Below are 17,098 nucleotides of genomic sequence, written 5' to 3'. Positions count from 1 at the left end.
TAAGACTGTGTAGCAGGGCTGGGCGATAAAACCATATCCATATATATATCACGATAGACAAGTAATGGATATCGGTAAGAAAATGCATGGATAAAACTTTTTTTTTTTCGTCGGAAGAAAGTGGAAGTTGCGAAGCAAGGTTGGTGGCATTAATGAAGGCACTCGCTCTCTGGTAACCGAGTAACGCAGGAAGTGATCACCAATCAGGTAACAGTATCAAATATAAAGTTTGGTCACACCATATTGTTGTCTTTCGGTGGATTCTTTGCCTGGAGTGAGAAGTGAAATTAAAAATGAGCGCTGCAGAGAGTGAATAAATTGTGGATAAAACAGGAAGTCACCTCGACAGTGGGGTAGTTTTTTGATTTTTTTTTTTAAACGTATTGTAGTCAGACCAATGTGGTCTGTAAATGATGCAAGGTGCTCATCCCCACACCACCTTGGTCGCGCTCACCCTTTAGAGCACAGTTGTAACTTCTTGGCACGTAACATGCAGAAAAAGTTCCCCTCAGATTTTTCTATGTTTACATTTTCACACTTTGCACTGTATTGTTACACTTTATTTAAGTGGAAATGCACTTTTTTTGTAATTCTGTAAATTGTTTACGATCATGACAGCGGATGTATTTTTTTTTTTAATGCATTCTAACTCTTAAATAAAAGTCAGCTTACAATAGAGCCAATCAACAAACATCCAAAAAGCGCCAACAATACTCCAATTCAGTTTGTGACTTGAATATTAACCAAGTATTAGTGATATTGTGAATATAAGCGCTTACGCAGACCAACTATTATAGCAGCGCCGTGATTACGAAAGTTTATTGTAGATCATAAATCATGCTTCTCACCTGGATAGTACAAGAATGAAGACTTATTCCGACAAGTTGGGACACTTTGACAGCCAGTTAAGGCAAGGATTAAGAGTCATTCTTCATCTAAACAGGAATATATGAACTAGCAGTCGGCATCCTAATGACAGCAGTAATTGTACTGTAAGTGGTGTTTTGTGTTTGTTGGCTTTTGTGGAGTCTGCAGTGAGTAATCAGTGATGTCGGGAAAAAGCGAACGTGATGCGTTTTAGAAATGCGGCGTATGCTTAAATTGATGAAAGTACTTATTTCCATCCATCCATCCATCCATCCATTTCCTACCGCTTGACTGTTACTACATCACATATATACTTACATCATGTATATAAAACCTTAATGCAGTGGTTCTTAACCTGGGTTCGGTGAGTCGGCCTCAGGGGTTCGGCGGAGCCTCCGCCGCGGAGGTCAAGACACACCTGACTCATCGTGTAAATAAAAACTCCTCCCTATCGACGTATTATTGATACCCCCAAACAATGTTCCCTCTAATTTTCCATACACGTGAGCAAACGTAAAAACTCCTTGAGCATTCTGTGGAACACGTGAGCGACGTCAGACGTGCACATGCACTGTGGCCACACCAGCAGCACATCTGTCCCATAACTGACTAAATAACAAGTTAAATGTTTTATTATTGTAATCAAATGACAGCAGTCATTTCCATGAGATTGTTTTCTACTATAAGTGTTTTGGCCCACTTACAATGACAATAACAAAAAATATTGTTTTTCATGAACTGTGTAGTAGTATTGTTTGTCTGGGTGGGGTTCCTGCTTTGGAAATAATTTGTACCCCTTCCAGATATCGCATTTAGTTCCCACTAAAACATTCCCATGTTGCACAATGAGATGTAAACATGGGATCATGTTTACATTCCTGTAACTTTTTGTTTGTAAAATATATCTTTATTAGTATTTCTTTAAAATAATATCATTTCATGATTAATATTTATAAATTATGATTAAATTAAAGAAAAAAAACTTTATTTTTCACTAAAGAAGGGTTAGGTGAATGCGCATATGAAACTGGTGGGGTTCGGTACCTCCAACAAGGTTAAGAACCACTGCCTTAATGTAAGTGTTTAGATTTTTTTAAGGGCTTTATATGCAGAATAGAGCGACTCTAATAGGCTCCATTGTAAGCGGACTTTTGATCGCATTTATTTACTAGTTAGAATGCATATAAGAAAGAAAATCCTAATTGTTTTTGACTTGTATAAGGATTGTGAATGATAGACAACATTATAAAAAAGTTGCTGTTCCCCTTTCGGCATTTCTTACATATTCCTTATTTTTGCACTTTCGTTTTATGAGGTTATTGTTAAGAAGTGTTCAATATGATTTAAGAATGTTGTTTAAATTGTTTTCCATGTTTGTGTTGACATTTCCTTTCTGCCTTGATCGCAGGAAGTTACATTTTAAATACAAATATTTACATTTTATATATCCCTCCTGGTCCTTAATTTTGATAGGTCATAAAAAATATCAATTCTTGACTGATAGCGTGATTCGGTTTTACAGCCGTATCGCCCAGCCCTACTGTGTAGATTGTTTGGTCCACTGATGTGATCCACAATGTGACGTGACTTCCTGTTTCCATAGAAGTCTCTCATGAGGGATGGCAAGGCCGCAGCACCCAGGGGCGTGCAGTTAGAGGCGGGAGTCGCATGACAACGGCCTGAACGCCACCTCCGTGTTCTCCTCCATGATGATGTCAAAGCGACACATCAGCGGCCTAAAGGAAAACCCGAAACGTGAGCTTCACATTTGGCCGCCTTTCACAATAAAAGCGTGACACCGTGCCGGTCTCCGCTGACCTTTCCGGGTACTCCAGCGGCGTCAGTCGTATCCGCAGCAGTCTGATTTTGTAGCGCGGGCCGATCACGTTGCCGGTGTTGATGCGCAGGGAGATCTTGTGCACGTGCGACAGGTCCTCGTCGAACTGGGCCAGGAGACGCGTGGACGTGTACTGCTCGAAGCGCAGGAGCTGACTGGCGAGGGAGGAGGGATGTCAGTTAAAAGTGTCAGCACTTCTGTTAGGATGACAACATTTACGTAATGTTCTTTAAGTCTTTTTATGCAACCCATAAAAAAAAGATTTGCAACCCCTAAAAAAATTTTCAAATGAAAGTTTGAGGTGCAATGTTTTATTTTGTTTGGTTACAGATCTTTTTATAATATGACTCCACTTCAGTCTTGTATGTTAGAAGCCTTTTTATTGGTCGGACGATGGCGGGACTGCTGACTACTTCCGCACTATTTGGAGGGAAAATATTCATACTGACCAATAAAAAGGCTTCTAACATGTTGTTCAAAGGAGGCTCCTCCCACAACATTGAAGTTGTGTTGGAACAACAACAAAAAAGGGATTTGCAACCCAGACAAAAATTATTTGCAACAAAAAGTGATTTGTGAGAAAAACTATTTGTAAACAAAAAACCCGATTTGCAACCAAAAAAAAGATTTATAACATTTCAATAAACCATTTGCAAACCAAAGACATTTTTTCAAACAACAAATTAGATTTTTAACCCCGAAAATATTTTTGCCAAAAAACGATTTGCTGCCAAAGAGTTGCAACCATAAAAAATTATTTGCCACCAAAAAAGGTTTTTAACCAAAAAGTCATTGATAACCTATAAAACGATTTGCACCAAAAAAGACTTGCAACTCAAACGATTTGCAATCAAAAAAGCAATTTGTAACAAAAAAAAAACAGATTTGCAACCATAAAAAAACTATTTGAAACACAAAAACGATTTGTAAACCTTACAATTTGCAAACAAAAACGATTTTCAGCCAAAAATGAATAGCCACCATAAAAAAAGATGAGTACAGTGAACAATTTTCAACCAAAATTTAAAAATGTTAACCAACATATAAACATTTTATAACTACAATTTTTTTTTTTTTTAATCAAGAAGTGATTTGTTACCAATAGAAAGATTTGCAACTAAAAAAATCATTCCAATTAAATGATTTGCAAACCCAAAAATATTTGTAACCAAATAATTTATTTATAACCATAAAAACCATGTGCAAAAAAAAAAAAAAAAAAAAAATATATATATATATATATATATATATATATATATATATATATATATATTAAGGGGGTGTGAAAAAATCGATTCTCACGATTTTAGTTTTTTTATTTATTTTAAATTTAGTTTATTTTTTGTTAATCAATCCAACAAAACAATACACAGCAATACCATAACAATGCAATCCAATTCCAAAACCAAACCTGACCCAGCAACACTCAGAACTGCAATAAACAGAGCAATTGAGAGGAGACACAAACACGACACAGAACAAACCAAAAGTAGTGAAACAAAAATGAATATTATCAACAACAGTATCAATATTAGTTACAATTTCAACATAGCAGTGATTAAAAATCCCTCATTGACATTATCATTAGACATTTATAAAAAATAAATAAAAATGAACAATGGTGCCTTAGTGGCTTACACTTGCATCGCATCTCATAAGCTTGCCAACACACTGTGTCCAATATTTTCACAAAGATAAAATAAGTCATATTTTTGGTTCATTTAATAGTTAAAACAAATGTACATTATTGCAATCAGTTGATAAAACATTGTCCTTTACAATTATAAAAGCTTTTTACAAAAATCTACTACTCTGCTTGCATGTCAGCAGACTGGGGTAGATCCTGCTGAAATCTATGTATTGAATGAATAGAGAATCCTTTTGAATCAGGAAAAAAATCGATTTTGAATCGAATCGTGACCCCAAGAATCGATATTGAATCGAATCGTGGGACACCCAAAGATTCACAGCCCTAGTATGTATATACTGTATGTATATATATATATATATATATATATATATATATATATATATATATATATATATATATATATATACATACATGTATGTATGTATGTATGTATATATATATATATATATATATATATATATATATATATATATATATATATATATATATATATATATATATATGTATATATATATATGTATATATATATATATGTATATATATATATATATATATATATATATATATGTATATATATATATATGTATATATATATGTATATATATATATATGTATGTCTTAATTAGATTATCTAAAAAAATAGTGCTCGATACCGTGGTAGAGCGTAATATGTATGTGTGGGAATCTCCTGAGGATTGAGGAAACCCCTCATGAAACAGGCCTGTAGAGATGAAATAGTCTTGTGATTTTCCCCACACATACATATATCAGTGGCGTGCCGTCACTAGAGGCAGGGGAGGCGGGGCCTCACCTGCCGTCATGGAAAGAAAAAAAAAGTTTAAAAAAAATTACATTGTTATATGTATCCAGTGATTGTACTAAAGTTATTTTCCATTTAACTTCACCAGTTTTAGATTATTTTTATTTCATTTTCACATTTGCCGTTCAAATACTGAGAAGAGACGGTGCGGTGATCAGCAGCCAGTTGAGGCACGTCACTGATTTGTGCCTCAACATGGATTGTGCACAATGACTTGGCTAACTGCTGAGCTGCTGTGCAGTGAGACTGTATTGCTATATGAATTATATCAGCTAACTAAACTATTGCATAGTTTAGTTAGCTGAGGTATATAATGTACAGTGTATTTTGTCAACAACTGTATGTGTGTAACGTATTTCTTGTGCTGAGCATTCATAAATCTGCTGCAAAAGACGTACTGGTTGAGGCTCGCAGTAATCCGGCCTCCTGGTGGTAGAGGGCGGTAGTGATCCCAGAGATCATTCCTCGGCCGCAGAAGAAAAAAAAAAAAAGTTTGCAAGCTATTGTTTATTTCCTCTCGCCTGGACTTTTATTAAAAACATGGAGGATTACATATGTAAAATAAAACAGTTTTCTAAACTGGACTTTCAATCGAAGCAGGAGGTAATAATTAAAGGTATACCAACGCCGGAGCTAAAAGGTTTGCTTTTGACTTCGGGACAGAAGACCCGTTCTTTTCAAACAGCGTGGTACACATGCAAAGGCTGGCTGTGTGGATGTCCAGCAAGAAAGGTAAGACCTTAATAATGTTTTTTTTTCTTAAATGTGCTTTTTTGTGTGCTACAGTTGTGTAAAGAATGCTGGTATGAGCTTTTAAACATAACCCGTTAACTGCTGCCAATCACATGGTGAATAAGATACTATTTAGGGTTCATATGTTTGTAAATCTGACTGTGATGATGCAGTGCCTCACCAGACATTAACCTCACCGCACGCCACTGACATATATATATATATATATAAATTATTTAAAAAAAAAATGTTATATATATATGTACAGGTGTGTGTATATATATATATATATATATATATATATATATATATATATATATATATATATATATATATATATATATATACACTACCGTTCAAAAGTTTGGAGTCACCCAAACAATTTTGTGGAATAGCCTTCAACAAGAACAAGAATAGACTGTCAAGTTTCAAATTAAAGTTCTCTTTTTCTGGCCATTTTGAGCGTTTAATTGACCCCACAAATGTGATGCTCCAGAAACTCAATCTGCTCAAACGAAGGTCAGTTTTGTAGCTTCTGTAACGAGCTAAACTGTTTTCAGATGTGTGAACATGATTGCACAAGGGTTTTCTAATCATCAATTAGCCTTCTGAGCCAATGAGCAAACACATTGTACCATTAGAACACTGGAGTGATAGTTGCTGGAAATGGGGCCTCTATACACCTATGTAGATATTGCACCAAAAACCAGACATTTGCAGCTAGAATAGTCATTTACCACATTAGCAATGTATAGAGTGTATTTCTTTAAAGTTAAGACTAGTTTAAAGTTATCTTCATTGAAAAGTACAGTGCTTTTCCTTCAAAAATAAGGACATTTCCATGTGACCCCAAACTTTTGAACGGTAGTGTGTATATATATATATATATATATTTTTTTTTTAAACCCTAAAAACTTCATTTTCAAGCCAAACTTTTTTTTGTTTGGAAATGTAAAAAACATTTCATTTCAAATCCATTTTCTTTGTAAATATTTTTTGGAGTTTAAAGTAAATTTTTTGTTTGGTTGCATAAAAAGACAAAATTCTCTCCATATTTAACTGGGATACATCCATTAGTCCTGGAGAGAAGAAGGAAATGGAGATAATTCCAGAATGGAGACTTACTGGTCTATCCGGGCCTCCGAGAAGGTCCTGCCGCTGTGGAGGCGGATGTGTACCACCCCCCAACGGAGGTACTGGTTCCATGTCACCATGTCCACCCTGTAGTTGAGCTCTGGCACACACGTAGAACACAAACTATATTTAAAAAAGACTTTAATATGAGTTCTAGTCGAGGTCATGTGACTCACTCCTATAGGGAAGGGTGGCCGTGGTGCTGAAGAAGACTTTGGTCTGCCCCAAACGCAGGAGGCTTTCTCGCCATTGGCTGATGTCGTAACCTGAGGGAAAGGATCAACCCATAAGGTACGAAACTTAAGCATTTCTTCATTTCCCCTCGGGGATTAATAAAGTAATTCTGATTGTGATTATACTTCCGGTCAAGGCCTCACCGAGCTGGGGGCAGGGGGCGGGCCTAAAGGCCTCGCACTGCATGCAGCGCCCGTCCAGGAAGTCGGCATAGGACGAGCACGGGTAGGCGGTCAGGCTGCAGGTGTGGTTGAGTGCGCACAGGTACAACAACATGGAACGCTGGTGGTCGCACACGAAGTAAGACTTTCCTGTCGGGTGGAGAAGAAGCTTCACGCTTCCGTCAACACCAAACAAGAATTAGTGTGCCAGTGTTTACCTGCAAATATGGTTTTGGGGCATCCTGGTTGATCCGCGCCACCGTTAGCGTAGAAGTCGATGTGACCGTGAGCGCCTCTTAGGCCGAAAGCTGCATTACACAAATTAGAGTGTGTAAATAATCACACTGAACTGTGTTGTCTATGTAGGGGTGTCTGATCCGAGCAAGTATCGAATGATATCAGCTTGCATGTAAAATGTCCGATACAAGCAGTCCTGCAGCGTGTTTATTTGTGCAAAGCAAGTTAACATCGGAATGTCCTCCAGTAATTTTAGTCAAGTCATTTACAAAAGGTGACGATAGAAGGGTATGGGCTACTTGCAGCTACACAACAGCTAAGCACACAAGCTCGACGTACGTATTAAGTGTCCTCTATTGAACAATATTGCAGGACATTGGTCAATATAAACGAGTATCAAATATTATTGTTGCATATTACTCACACATACAAAGTCTCCAAGGCAGAAGTGTATTAGAAAGTATCCAGTAACAAATGTGTCCGCATCATTCAACTTCAAAAGCATGAATCTGGTTTATGATTTTCATACCTACCATTATTAGTAGAGATGTCCGATAATGGCTTTTTTGCCGATATTGTCCAACTCTTATTACAGATTCCGATATTAACCGATATCGATATATACAATCGTGGAATTAACACATTATTATGCCTAATTTTATTGTGATGCCCTGCTGGATGCAATAAACAATGTAACAAGGTTTTCCAAAATAAATCAACTGAAGTTATGGAAAAAAGTGCCGACATGGCACTGCCATATTTATTATTGAAGTCACAAAGTGCATTATTTTTTTTAACATGCCTCAAAACAGCAGCTTGGAATTTGGGACATGCTCTCCCTGAGAGAGCATGAGGAGGTTGAGATGGGGGGGGGGGGGGGGGGGGTATATTGTAGCGTCCCGGAAGAGTTGATTGATTGATTGAGACTTTTATTAGTAGATTGCACAGTACAGTACATATTCCGTACAATTGACCACTAAATGGTAACACCCCAATAAGTTTTTCTACTTGTTTAAGTCTGGGGTCCACGTTAATCAGTTCATGGTAGTTAGTGCTGCAAGGGGTTCTGGGTAATTGTTCTGTTGTGTTTATGTTGTGTTACGGTGCGGATGTTCTCCCGAAATGTGTTTGTCATTCTTGTTTGGTGTGGGTTCACAGTGTGGCGCATATTTGTAACTGTGTTAAAGTTGTTCATACGGCCACCCTCAGTGTGACCTGTATGGCTGTTGACCAAGTATGCGTTGCATTCACTTGTGTGTTAAAAGCCGTAGATATTATGTGATTGGGCCGGTGATTGGGCGCTCTGTACTTCTCCCTACGTCCATGTACCACTCCGTACAGCGGCGTTTTAAAAAAAGTCAGAAATTTTACTTTTTGAAACCGATACCGATAATTTCCGATATTACATTCTAAAGCATTTATCGGCCGATAATATCGGCAGTCCGATACTATCGGACATCTCTAATTATTAGTATAAGTATTAATAGTATTTTCATTCTTTTTTAGAACATTCCACACAACAAAATAAAATGATGCACTAGGATTTGGGCAGATATCGTATCATATTAACATCGTATCGGTCAATAGCCTAGGCTCCAATATCGTATCGGAAGAGAAAGATCGGAACACCCCTCGTTGTGTATGATTAGCATGTGCTAACGGATGTGCGTTCACAACTCACAGTTCATGTCGGTGTGCAGCACGTCAACAAACATGGCGTCCGAGGGGTCCAGCCTGTCGTCTGGGGTGGCGCTGTTGAAGAGGGGCCCCGCCGGGTCCAAACCTGGACCACAAACAGAGGAAATAATCCTACAGAGTTGGGCAAGTTTCTTCCAAAATACAATCCATCCATCCATTCTCTACCGCTTGTCTCCTACGGGGTCGCGGGGGTGCTGGAGTATTATTTTTAATTACGAGTTATTGCGTTTCACTAATCGAGTAGCACATTTAATACACTGACGGCTGTTAGCATGACAACAATGCAAAGTATTCAATTATTCTAACGTTTGTCAAGTGAGCTTAAAGGGTCAGAATGAAATAAATACATATTCAAATAATTACTTAAATGGGTCACTCATTGATTAAAATTTGAATGAAATAAATCAATGTGCCATTAATTTGTTTTTAACTGATTTATTTCACTATGTAAATAATTACTTCCAAATATGATTGATTATTTAATGATTTTTTTTAACGATTTAATTATATATTTAATTAACTGTTTTCATGAACCATGTATTTCACTATTTCATTAGTTCATGTTTTAATTATTTTGCAGTTTAATTATATATTTAATTATTTTCATGAACCATTTAATTCATGATTTAATAATTTTATTCACTATTTTGATGAACCACATATTTCACGATTCAATTATTTCATTTTTTATTATTTTATGATTTAATTGTTAATTATTAGTTTAATTATTTTCATGAACCACATATTTCACGATTCAATTTTTTCATGTTTTATTATTTTATGATTTAATTGCTGATTATTAGATTAATTATTTTCATGAAACATTTATTTTACGATTGATTTATTTTATCTTTTAAGTAATTCTTTGACAATATAATTATGTATTTAATTATTTTAATGAACCATTTAATTCATGATTTAATTATTTATTTTCACTATTTATTTTGATGAATCACATATTTCATGTTTTATTATTTATGGTTCAATTGTTGATTATTAGATTCATTGTTTTCATGAAACATTTATTTTACGTTTGAATTATTTTATCTTTTAAGTAATTCTTTGACATTATAATTATATATTTAATTATTTTCATGAACCATTTAATTCATGATTTAATTATTTTTTTCACTATTTATTTATTTTGATGAACCACATATTTCAAGATTAAATTATTTCATGTTTTATTATTTTATGATTTAATTGTTAACTATTAGATTAATTATTTTCATGAAACATTTATTTTGGGATTGAATTATTTCATCTTTTAAGTAATTCTTTGACAATATAATTATATATTTAATTATTTCCATGAACCATTTAATTCATGATTTAATAATTGTATTCACTATTTTTGATGAACCACATATTTCACGATTCAATTATTTCATTTTTTATTATTTTATGATTTAATTGTTAATTATTAGTTTAATTATTTTCATGAACCACATATTTCACGATTCAATTTTTTCATGTTTTATTATTTTATGATTTAATTGTTGATTCTTAGATTAATTATTTTCATGAAACATTTATTTTACGATTGATTTATTTTATCTTTTAAGTAATTCTTTGACAATATAATTTTGTATTTAATTATTTTAATGAACCATTTAATTCATGATTTAATTATTTATTTTCACTATTTATTTTGATGAATCACATATTTCATGTTTTATTATTTTATGATTCAATTGTTGATTATTAGATTAATTATTTTCATGAAACATTTATTTTGGGATTGAATTATTTCATCTTTTAAGTAATTCTTTGACAATATAATTATATATTTAATTATTTCCATGAACCATTTAATTCATGATTTAATTATTTTTTTCACTATTTATTTATTTTGATGAACCACATATTTCATGATTAAATTATTTCATGTTTTATTATTTTATTATTTAATTGTTAATTATTAGATTAATTATTTTCATGTAATTATTTGACAATATAATTATGTATTTAATTATTTTAATGAACCATGTAATTCATGATTTAATTATTTTTTTCACTATTTATTTATTTTGATGAACCACATATTTCACGATTAAATTATTTCATGTTTTATTATTACATGATTTAATTATTAGTTTAATTATTTTCATGAAACATATATTTTTTTATTCAATTAATTTACGTTTTAAGTAATTCTTTGACAATATAAATATTTAATATTCATAAACCTGTGGCGAGCTATCAACAATAAAACAGGAAGTCTGGACTTCAACAGAAAGCACAGCTGGAGGAGTAATACTGATTTTCGTCAAAGTGTTTTCTTACACTCCACTGATCAGGTGGATTATTTCTGGTCGATTTCTTCTTTTTTTTTTTACCTGTGATGCGTCCAATCTTTCCCTTCAGGTTGGCGCCAACGTAGCCGGCCAAGTGAGCCCCCAAACTGACCCCGATGAGGTGAAGTGAGCTCAGCGAGGCTCCTTCCTCCTGGGGACACATTTCGTCTTTACTCCTACGAGCTCCCCCTCGCTGACAAGTCAGCACGCACCTGCATGTTCCTGATGAACCCTGTCAGGTTGGACGCCGCGTCCCTGGTGTAGGCCACGGCGGCGATGTAGTTGAGGTTGGCGGCCCCCCGGTTCCAGTCCACCACGATCACGTTCATGTCCTCCTGCTCGGCCAGCAGGCGCACGAGGTGGTCGATCCAGATGGGCGGCGCCCCGGTGGGGCGGTAGCCGTGGATGACGAAGGCGGTGGGGCGGGAGAGGTTGAAGAGCGGCTGCGAGGGGAAGAGGTGGTGGTGGAGCTCGCGGCCGCAGCCCAGGTTGGAGCGCGTGTAGAGGAGCAGGCGCACGTACAAGCTGGTGCCCATGAAGCAGTGGGACAGGTTCAGGTCGGTGAAGTTGTCGCAGGGGTCGCCCGCGTCCTCCCAGCCTAGTCCAGAAATTTCAACAAAAATTCAAAAACAAATAGTCTTGATGTTTTACTCCTTTTATACCGAACAGACCTAAAACTAAACACTACAGCAGAAAAAGCACATACTCAAAGCTAATTGTCAAATTAGTCTGTTTTAATTCATTATAACTCCTCATAATGTAATCACAGAAAGAAACGCCACCAGAGGCTTCCTTATTGCTGTCTGCTCTGGCGTCCACCACATTCTCCGCGTATGTTTTACGCTTGAAAAGTGTTTGTCCGTCTTCAGCATTAGTTATGTTCCAACGCATTTACCCTCGCACGTTAAGAGCACGAGCGCTAATTCCTGTTGCTAAATGAGAGACCATGAGACATTATCATCATCACACTTCAACATCTCTAACATGCAAATGCTGCCTCTTTGCTAGGTCAGCATTGCAAATGAAAATATAATCTTAATGGCCTTTACCCTGGATAAATAAAGATTAGATATGTAAATACCAGGAAGTACATGTTTGTATACAGTACTACGTGGCAGGACCACAGCAAAACAATTTCAAATATTGTTAATTTGTGTCCTCATTACAAAAGCTTTTTTTTGGACTCTGAATATACATAACTGAATTTTTTTGTATTTAAAATATTTAGTGAACTGAATTAAATTATGCTGAGAATTTTTATTGAATACAAATGTTTGAGCAAAATTTGTGTTTTGAAAATATAGTTTGTTAAAATATTGTGTTTGAAAACTCAGTGTGTAAAAATTCACCTGCAAACTTGACACTTCATTGGCTGGTCCTCAGACAGGATCTATTGCTTCAGTCTTAATTTACAAGAAGTGAAGTTTTGAGTTTTGAAACAATTTCATAAAAAACATTGTTTAAATTTTAAACATTTTTTACATTTTTTTTTATACATTATAAAAATGTATTAATTTTAAAAAAATACATTTTAAAACACTATTTCAATGTTTACACACTATAATTTTCCTCACAAATTTTTATTTAGTGAAATTGTCAGCATAATTTGATGTAAAAAAAAATTCAGTTCACAAAATTAAAACGCAAAAAATTCAGTTAGATAAATTCAGTGTTAAGAAAAAGCTTTCGTAATAAAGACAAAAGCCCAAATGTGTGACGAAGTTGCAGGAATTGGACAAAAATGTGACGCCGCGTATAATTCATACCTGTGTAAAGTTGTCAAAATCACTCCAAACTTGTCCCAATCGTTTATGCTGCAAACATATTTGGTCTAACGTTTATAGTTTTAAGTTACTAACGTTAAATATCCATAAGCAGTCCTCCACCTTGTCAAAATCTCCCGAAAACAGTCCCAAACGTTTGTGCTACGATTGTGCTGCAATTCTTTTTGGGTCCAACTATCAATACCGAACTATGATTCATAATAACCACACCGGTTTTGCAGCACACAAGTAGCACACATATTTGGGACTGGTTCTGGGAGGTTTTGACAAGCTGCAGGGGCTGGTTATGAATCATAATTTGTTAATAACAAAAACAATAACAGTTAGACCAGGGGTGTCCCAACTTCTTGACTTGGGGGCTGCATTGGTCAAGGACCAAAAGCTGACTGCATGTAAAATAACATACATATATATATATATATATATATATATATATATATATATATATATATATATATATATATATATATATATATATATATATATATATATATATATATATATATATAATTCATATAATTGGACATTAAGAGTATGTGAAAGTTGGACTCCTGCCTCGTTTACTTCCATGACGACCTCCTTAAAGTTTTGTAATCAATCAGAAATATCAAGCAGCTAAAATGCGCCAAACATCGATAAGTGTGAAAAGTGTTTTGCATTTTTCTAGAGATGTCTGATAATATCGGCAAGCCGATATTATCGGCCGATAAATGCTTAGAAATGTAATATCGTGAATTATCGGTATAGTTTTTTTTAATTATCGGTATCGTTTTTTTTTTTTTTTTTTTAAAAATAAATCAACATAAAAAACACAAGATACACTTACAATTAGTGCACCAACCCAAAAAACCTCCCTCATTCACACAAAAGGGTTGTTTCTTTCTGTTATTAATATTCTGGTTCCTACATTATATATCAATACAGTCTGCAAGGGATACAGTCCGTAAGCACACATGATTGTGCGTGCTGCTGGTCCACTAATAGTACTAACCTTTAACAGTTCATTTGACTCATTTTCATTAATTACTAGTTTCTATGTAACTGTTTTTATATTGTTTTACTTTCTTTTTTATTCAAGAAAATGTTTTTAATTTATTTATCTTATTTTATTAATTTTTTTGAAGAGGACTTTATCTTCACCATACCTGGTTGTCCAAATTAGGCATAATAATGTGTTAATTCCACGACTGTATATATCGGTATCGGTTGATATCGGTATCGGTAATTAAGAGTTGGAGAATATCGGATATCGGCAAAAAGCCATTATCGGACATTCCTACATTTTTCCCATCAAGCTTTGTAATTGTAATGGATGTAATTTTGATTGTTTATGATGAAGGGATGTTTTTTTAATAATGTCCACAAAGTTCCGTGAGTAGGTTGTGTTATGTGGGACCATGTCTGTTGACATTTTGTGTTAGTTGGACTTTTTTTTTTTTTTTTTTTGCAACATGACTGGGGAAGGTTGTTTGCATTGGGTCATATAAGTAAATGCTGTGCATACTTCCGTTCAGAGTATAATTGAATTGTACTACCTATGTTGGCCACTAGATATTGACATATTGACAGCATCAAAATTGTCAGACAATCAGAATTAATTCAGTCTCCCTGCGGGGCCCCTGAGTTAGACCAAAGATTTAGGCGGCACAAACGAATGCGACAAGTTTGGGAACATTTGGACATGCATGGGGTCTCGTTATGATTAATAACACATTAATCACACAATAACATAAAGCTATAAAATGTTAAAATCTGTAATAGATAAAACATTTTTGCAACACAATCGATGTGGACAAGTTTGGTGGGATTTGGACATGGTTGGAGGGTTGGTTTTGAATAATAACACGTTAACATAAAAACCATAAAATGTTAACTTAAACCGTAACAGCACAAACCAAAATGTTTGCAACACAAATAATTGGCACAAGTTTTTGGAGATTTTGACACATTTGGGGGTCTAGTTATGATTAATAGCACGTTAATTACGATATAATACAATATAAAAACATCAAATATTACAATAGTTTGACCAAAAACGATTGGGAATTGTTTGGGGAGGTTTTGATAAGGTAGAGGGGCTGGTTATAAATCTTAAAATGTTAATAACTTAAAAAAATACTAGTTAGGGCGTCACTAGTCTGAAAATGTACTTTCGGAATAACTTAAAAACTGTATAATGGCACAAACAAAAACATTTTGCAGCACAAACGATTGGAACAAGTTTGGGAAGATTTGGACAATTTTGGGGGGGCCAACTTCACACAAGTATATTATTTTGAAATTCCTGCAGGGACTGAATAATACTGAGTTTTTTTAAAACTTGTTTTCCTCCACATGTGGATATGCTAACGAATAGGGCTGCAACTAACGATTAATTTGATAATCGATTAATATGTCGATTATTACTTCGATTAATCGATTAATAATCGGATAAAAGAGACAAACTACATTTCTATCCTATCCAGTATTTCATTGAAAAAAACAGCATACTGGCACCATACTTATTTTGATTATTGTTTCTCAGCTGTTTGTAAATGTTGCAGTTTATAAATAAAGGTTTATTAAAAAAAATATATATATATATATTTTTTTTTTTATTAATTTTTTTTTTTTTTAAAAACCTCTGCACATGCGCATAGCATAGATCCAACGAATCGATGACTAAATTAATTACGGCAACTATTTTAATAATCGATTTTAATCGATTTTAATCGATTTTAATCGATTTTAATCGATTTAATCGATTAGTTGTTGCAGCCCTACTAACGAAGGAACAAAAAGGCAAAGTTCCAGTCCAAAGTACGTTCAATGGGACACAGGAGGACCTCGGTTACGACACTGCCCTCAATCGGATCAGACTGCTATAAAAAACACCGCATCCCGTCTCCTCGGACTCCGCCCTCAACCTGAGAGGTGATTACCGCTGTCAATCAACGCAGGAGGGCGGGGACACTATTCATTGTGACGTCATTCTGATAAAATCTTGCGTGTTTTTAGCGAGGATGAGGAGTTGAGAAGTGTAATCTTGGCACGCGTCTTACCTTGGCCGAGCGCCAGGAGTGCCAGCAGACCCAAGTGTCTGCAGGACAGCATCCTTCAGAGTCTCCCAGGGAGTGACGGCGAGCGGCGCCGGGAGGGAGGCAAGGCAGGATCCTTGTGGGAGGAGCTAACTTGGGAAGTCCCAGTGGAAGGCAGCCACTGGGACGCTTTTTTCCATTTTGCACCCCGAGGCCCAGCACGCCCCTGATGGTAGATGTAGGTATGACACGCCAGGGTTTTGTGGCTTGTGGGGCCACAAAAGTGCCAAACTGGAGTCCTGATAGGGAAGTAGGACTCAGGAGAACGCGTCTGGTGGTCCTGATTAGTGGCTGTGAGGGTTATTAATAGCTTCCAAACGCGGCCTCGCCCTTTGGAACCGGCAGCGACACATGTAATTTAGCCCGCCGCCTGCTGTGACTTCGTCAAAGTGTTTGCACGCACGGCACCAGGAAGTCAACAGTCTTCAGTTCTTCCTGATGATTGACGAGTTTGTGCAAAACTCGTGGAGAGCCAGGTAACTGGTCAGTGAAAGGTCACAATGTTCTGCCTGAGAGCTTATTTGTGCAAGCCACGCCCCCCCCCCCCCCTCCAGTCACATGACTTGGCA

The 17,098-nt window shown here is 35.5% G+C and overlaps 1 protein-coding gene across 2 annotated transcripts; it reads right to left on the bottom strand.

Moving 5' to 3' along the window:
* Positions 1–1,133: 1,133 nt before the first annotated feature.
* lipib (lipase, member Ib) lies at positions 1,134–17,006 on the bottom strand. 2 transcript variants are annotated; one of them, XM_062020739.1, is made up of 10 exons: positions 16,494–17,006; positions 11,881–12,266; positions 11,711–11,819; positions 9,355–9,456; positions 7,655–7,744; positions 7,419–7,586; positions 7,218–7,307; positions 7,033–7,141; positions 2,686–2,859; positions 1,134–2,603 (listed from the first exon to the last, which is right to left on the bottom strand). In XM_062020739.1, the coding sequence occupies exons 1-10, from the start codon at positions 16,543–16,545 to the stop codon at positions 2,519–2,521; spliced, it is 1,365 nt and encodes a 454-aa protein (XP_061876723.1). In that variant the 5' UTR covers positions 16,546–17,006; the 3' UTR covers positions 1,134–2,518. The 2 variants fall into 2 exon arrangements, with proteins under 2 accessions (XP_061876723.1, XP_061876724.1); XM_062020740.1 differs by lacking the exons at positions 1,134–2,603; positions 2,686–2,859 and adding an exon at positions 2,864–2,901.
* Positions 17,007–17,098: the final 92 nt, after the last annotated feature.

The sequence above is a fragment of the Entelurus aequoreus genome, linkage group LG15, assembly GCF_033978785.1.
Source record: "Entelurus aequoreus isolate RoL-2023_Sb linkage group LG15, RoL_Eaeq_v1.1, whole genome shotgun sequence".
In the NCBI taxonomy this organism is placed as follows: Eukaryota; Metazoa; Chordata; class Actinopteri; order Syngnathiformes; family Syngnathidae; genus Entelurus; species Entelurus aequoreus.
Note: the sequence above shows the minus strand (reverse complement) of the source record. Positions and strands in the feature narration are given on the sequence as shown.

Excerpts from the sequence above, each read along its gene's own strand:
- lipib (XM_062020739.1), bottom strand. The coding sequence starts at position 16,545 with ATGCTGTCCTGCAGACACTTGGGTCTGCTGGCACTCCTGGCGCTCGGC. Across the intron at positions 12,267-16,493 it reads ACTCCTGGCGCTCGGCCAAG|GCTGGGAGGACGCGGGCGAC; the intron begins GTAAGACGCGTG and ends TTTCTGGACTAG. Across the intron at positions 9,457-11,710 it reads AAAGATTGGACGCATCACAG|GTTTGGACCCGGCGGGGCCC; the intron begins GTAAAAAAAAAA and ends TTTGTGGTCCAG.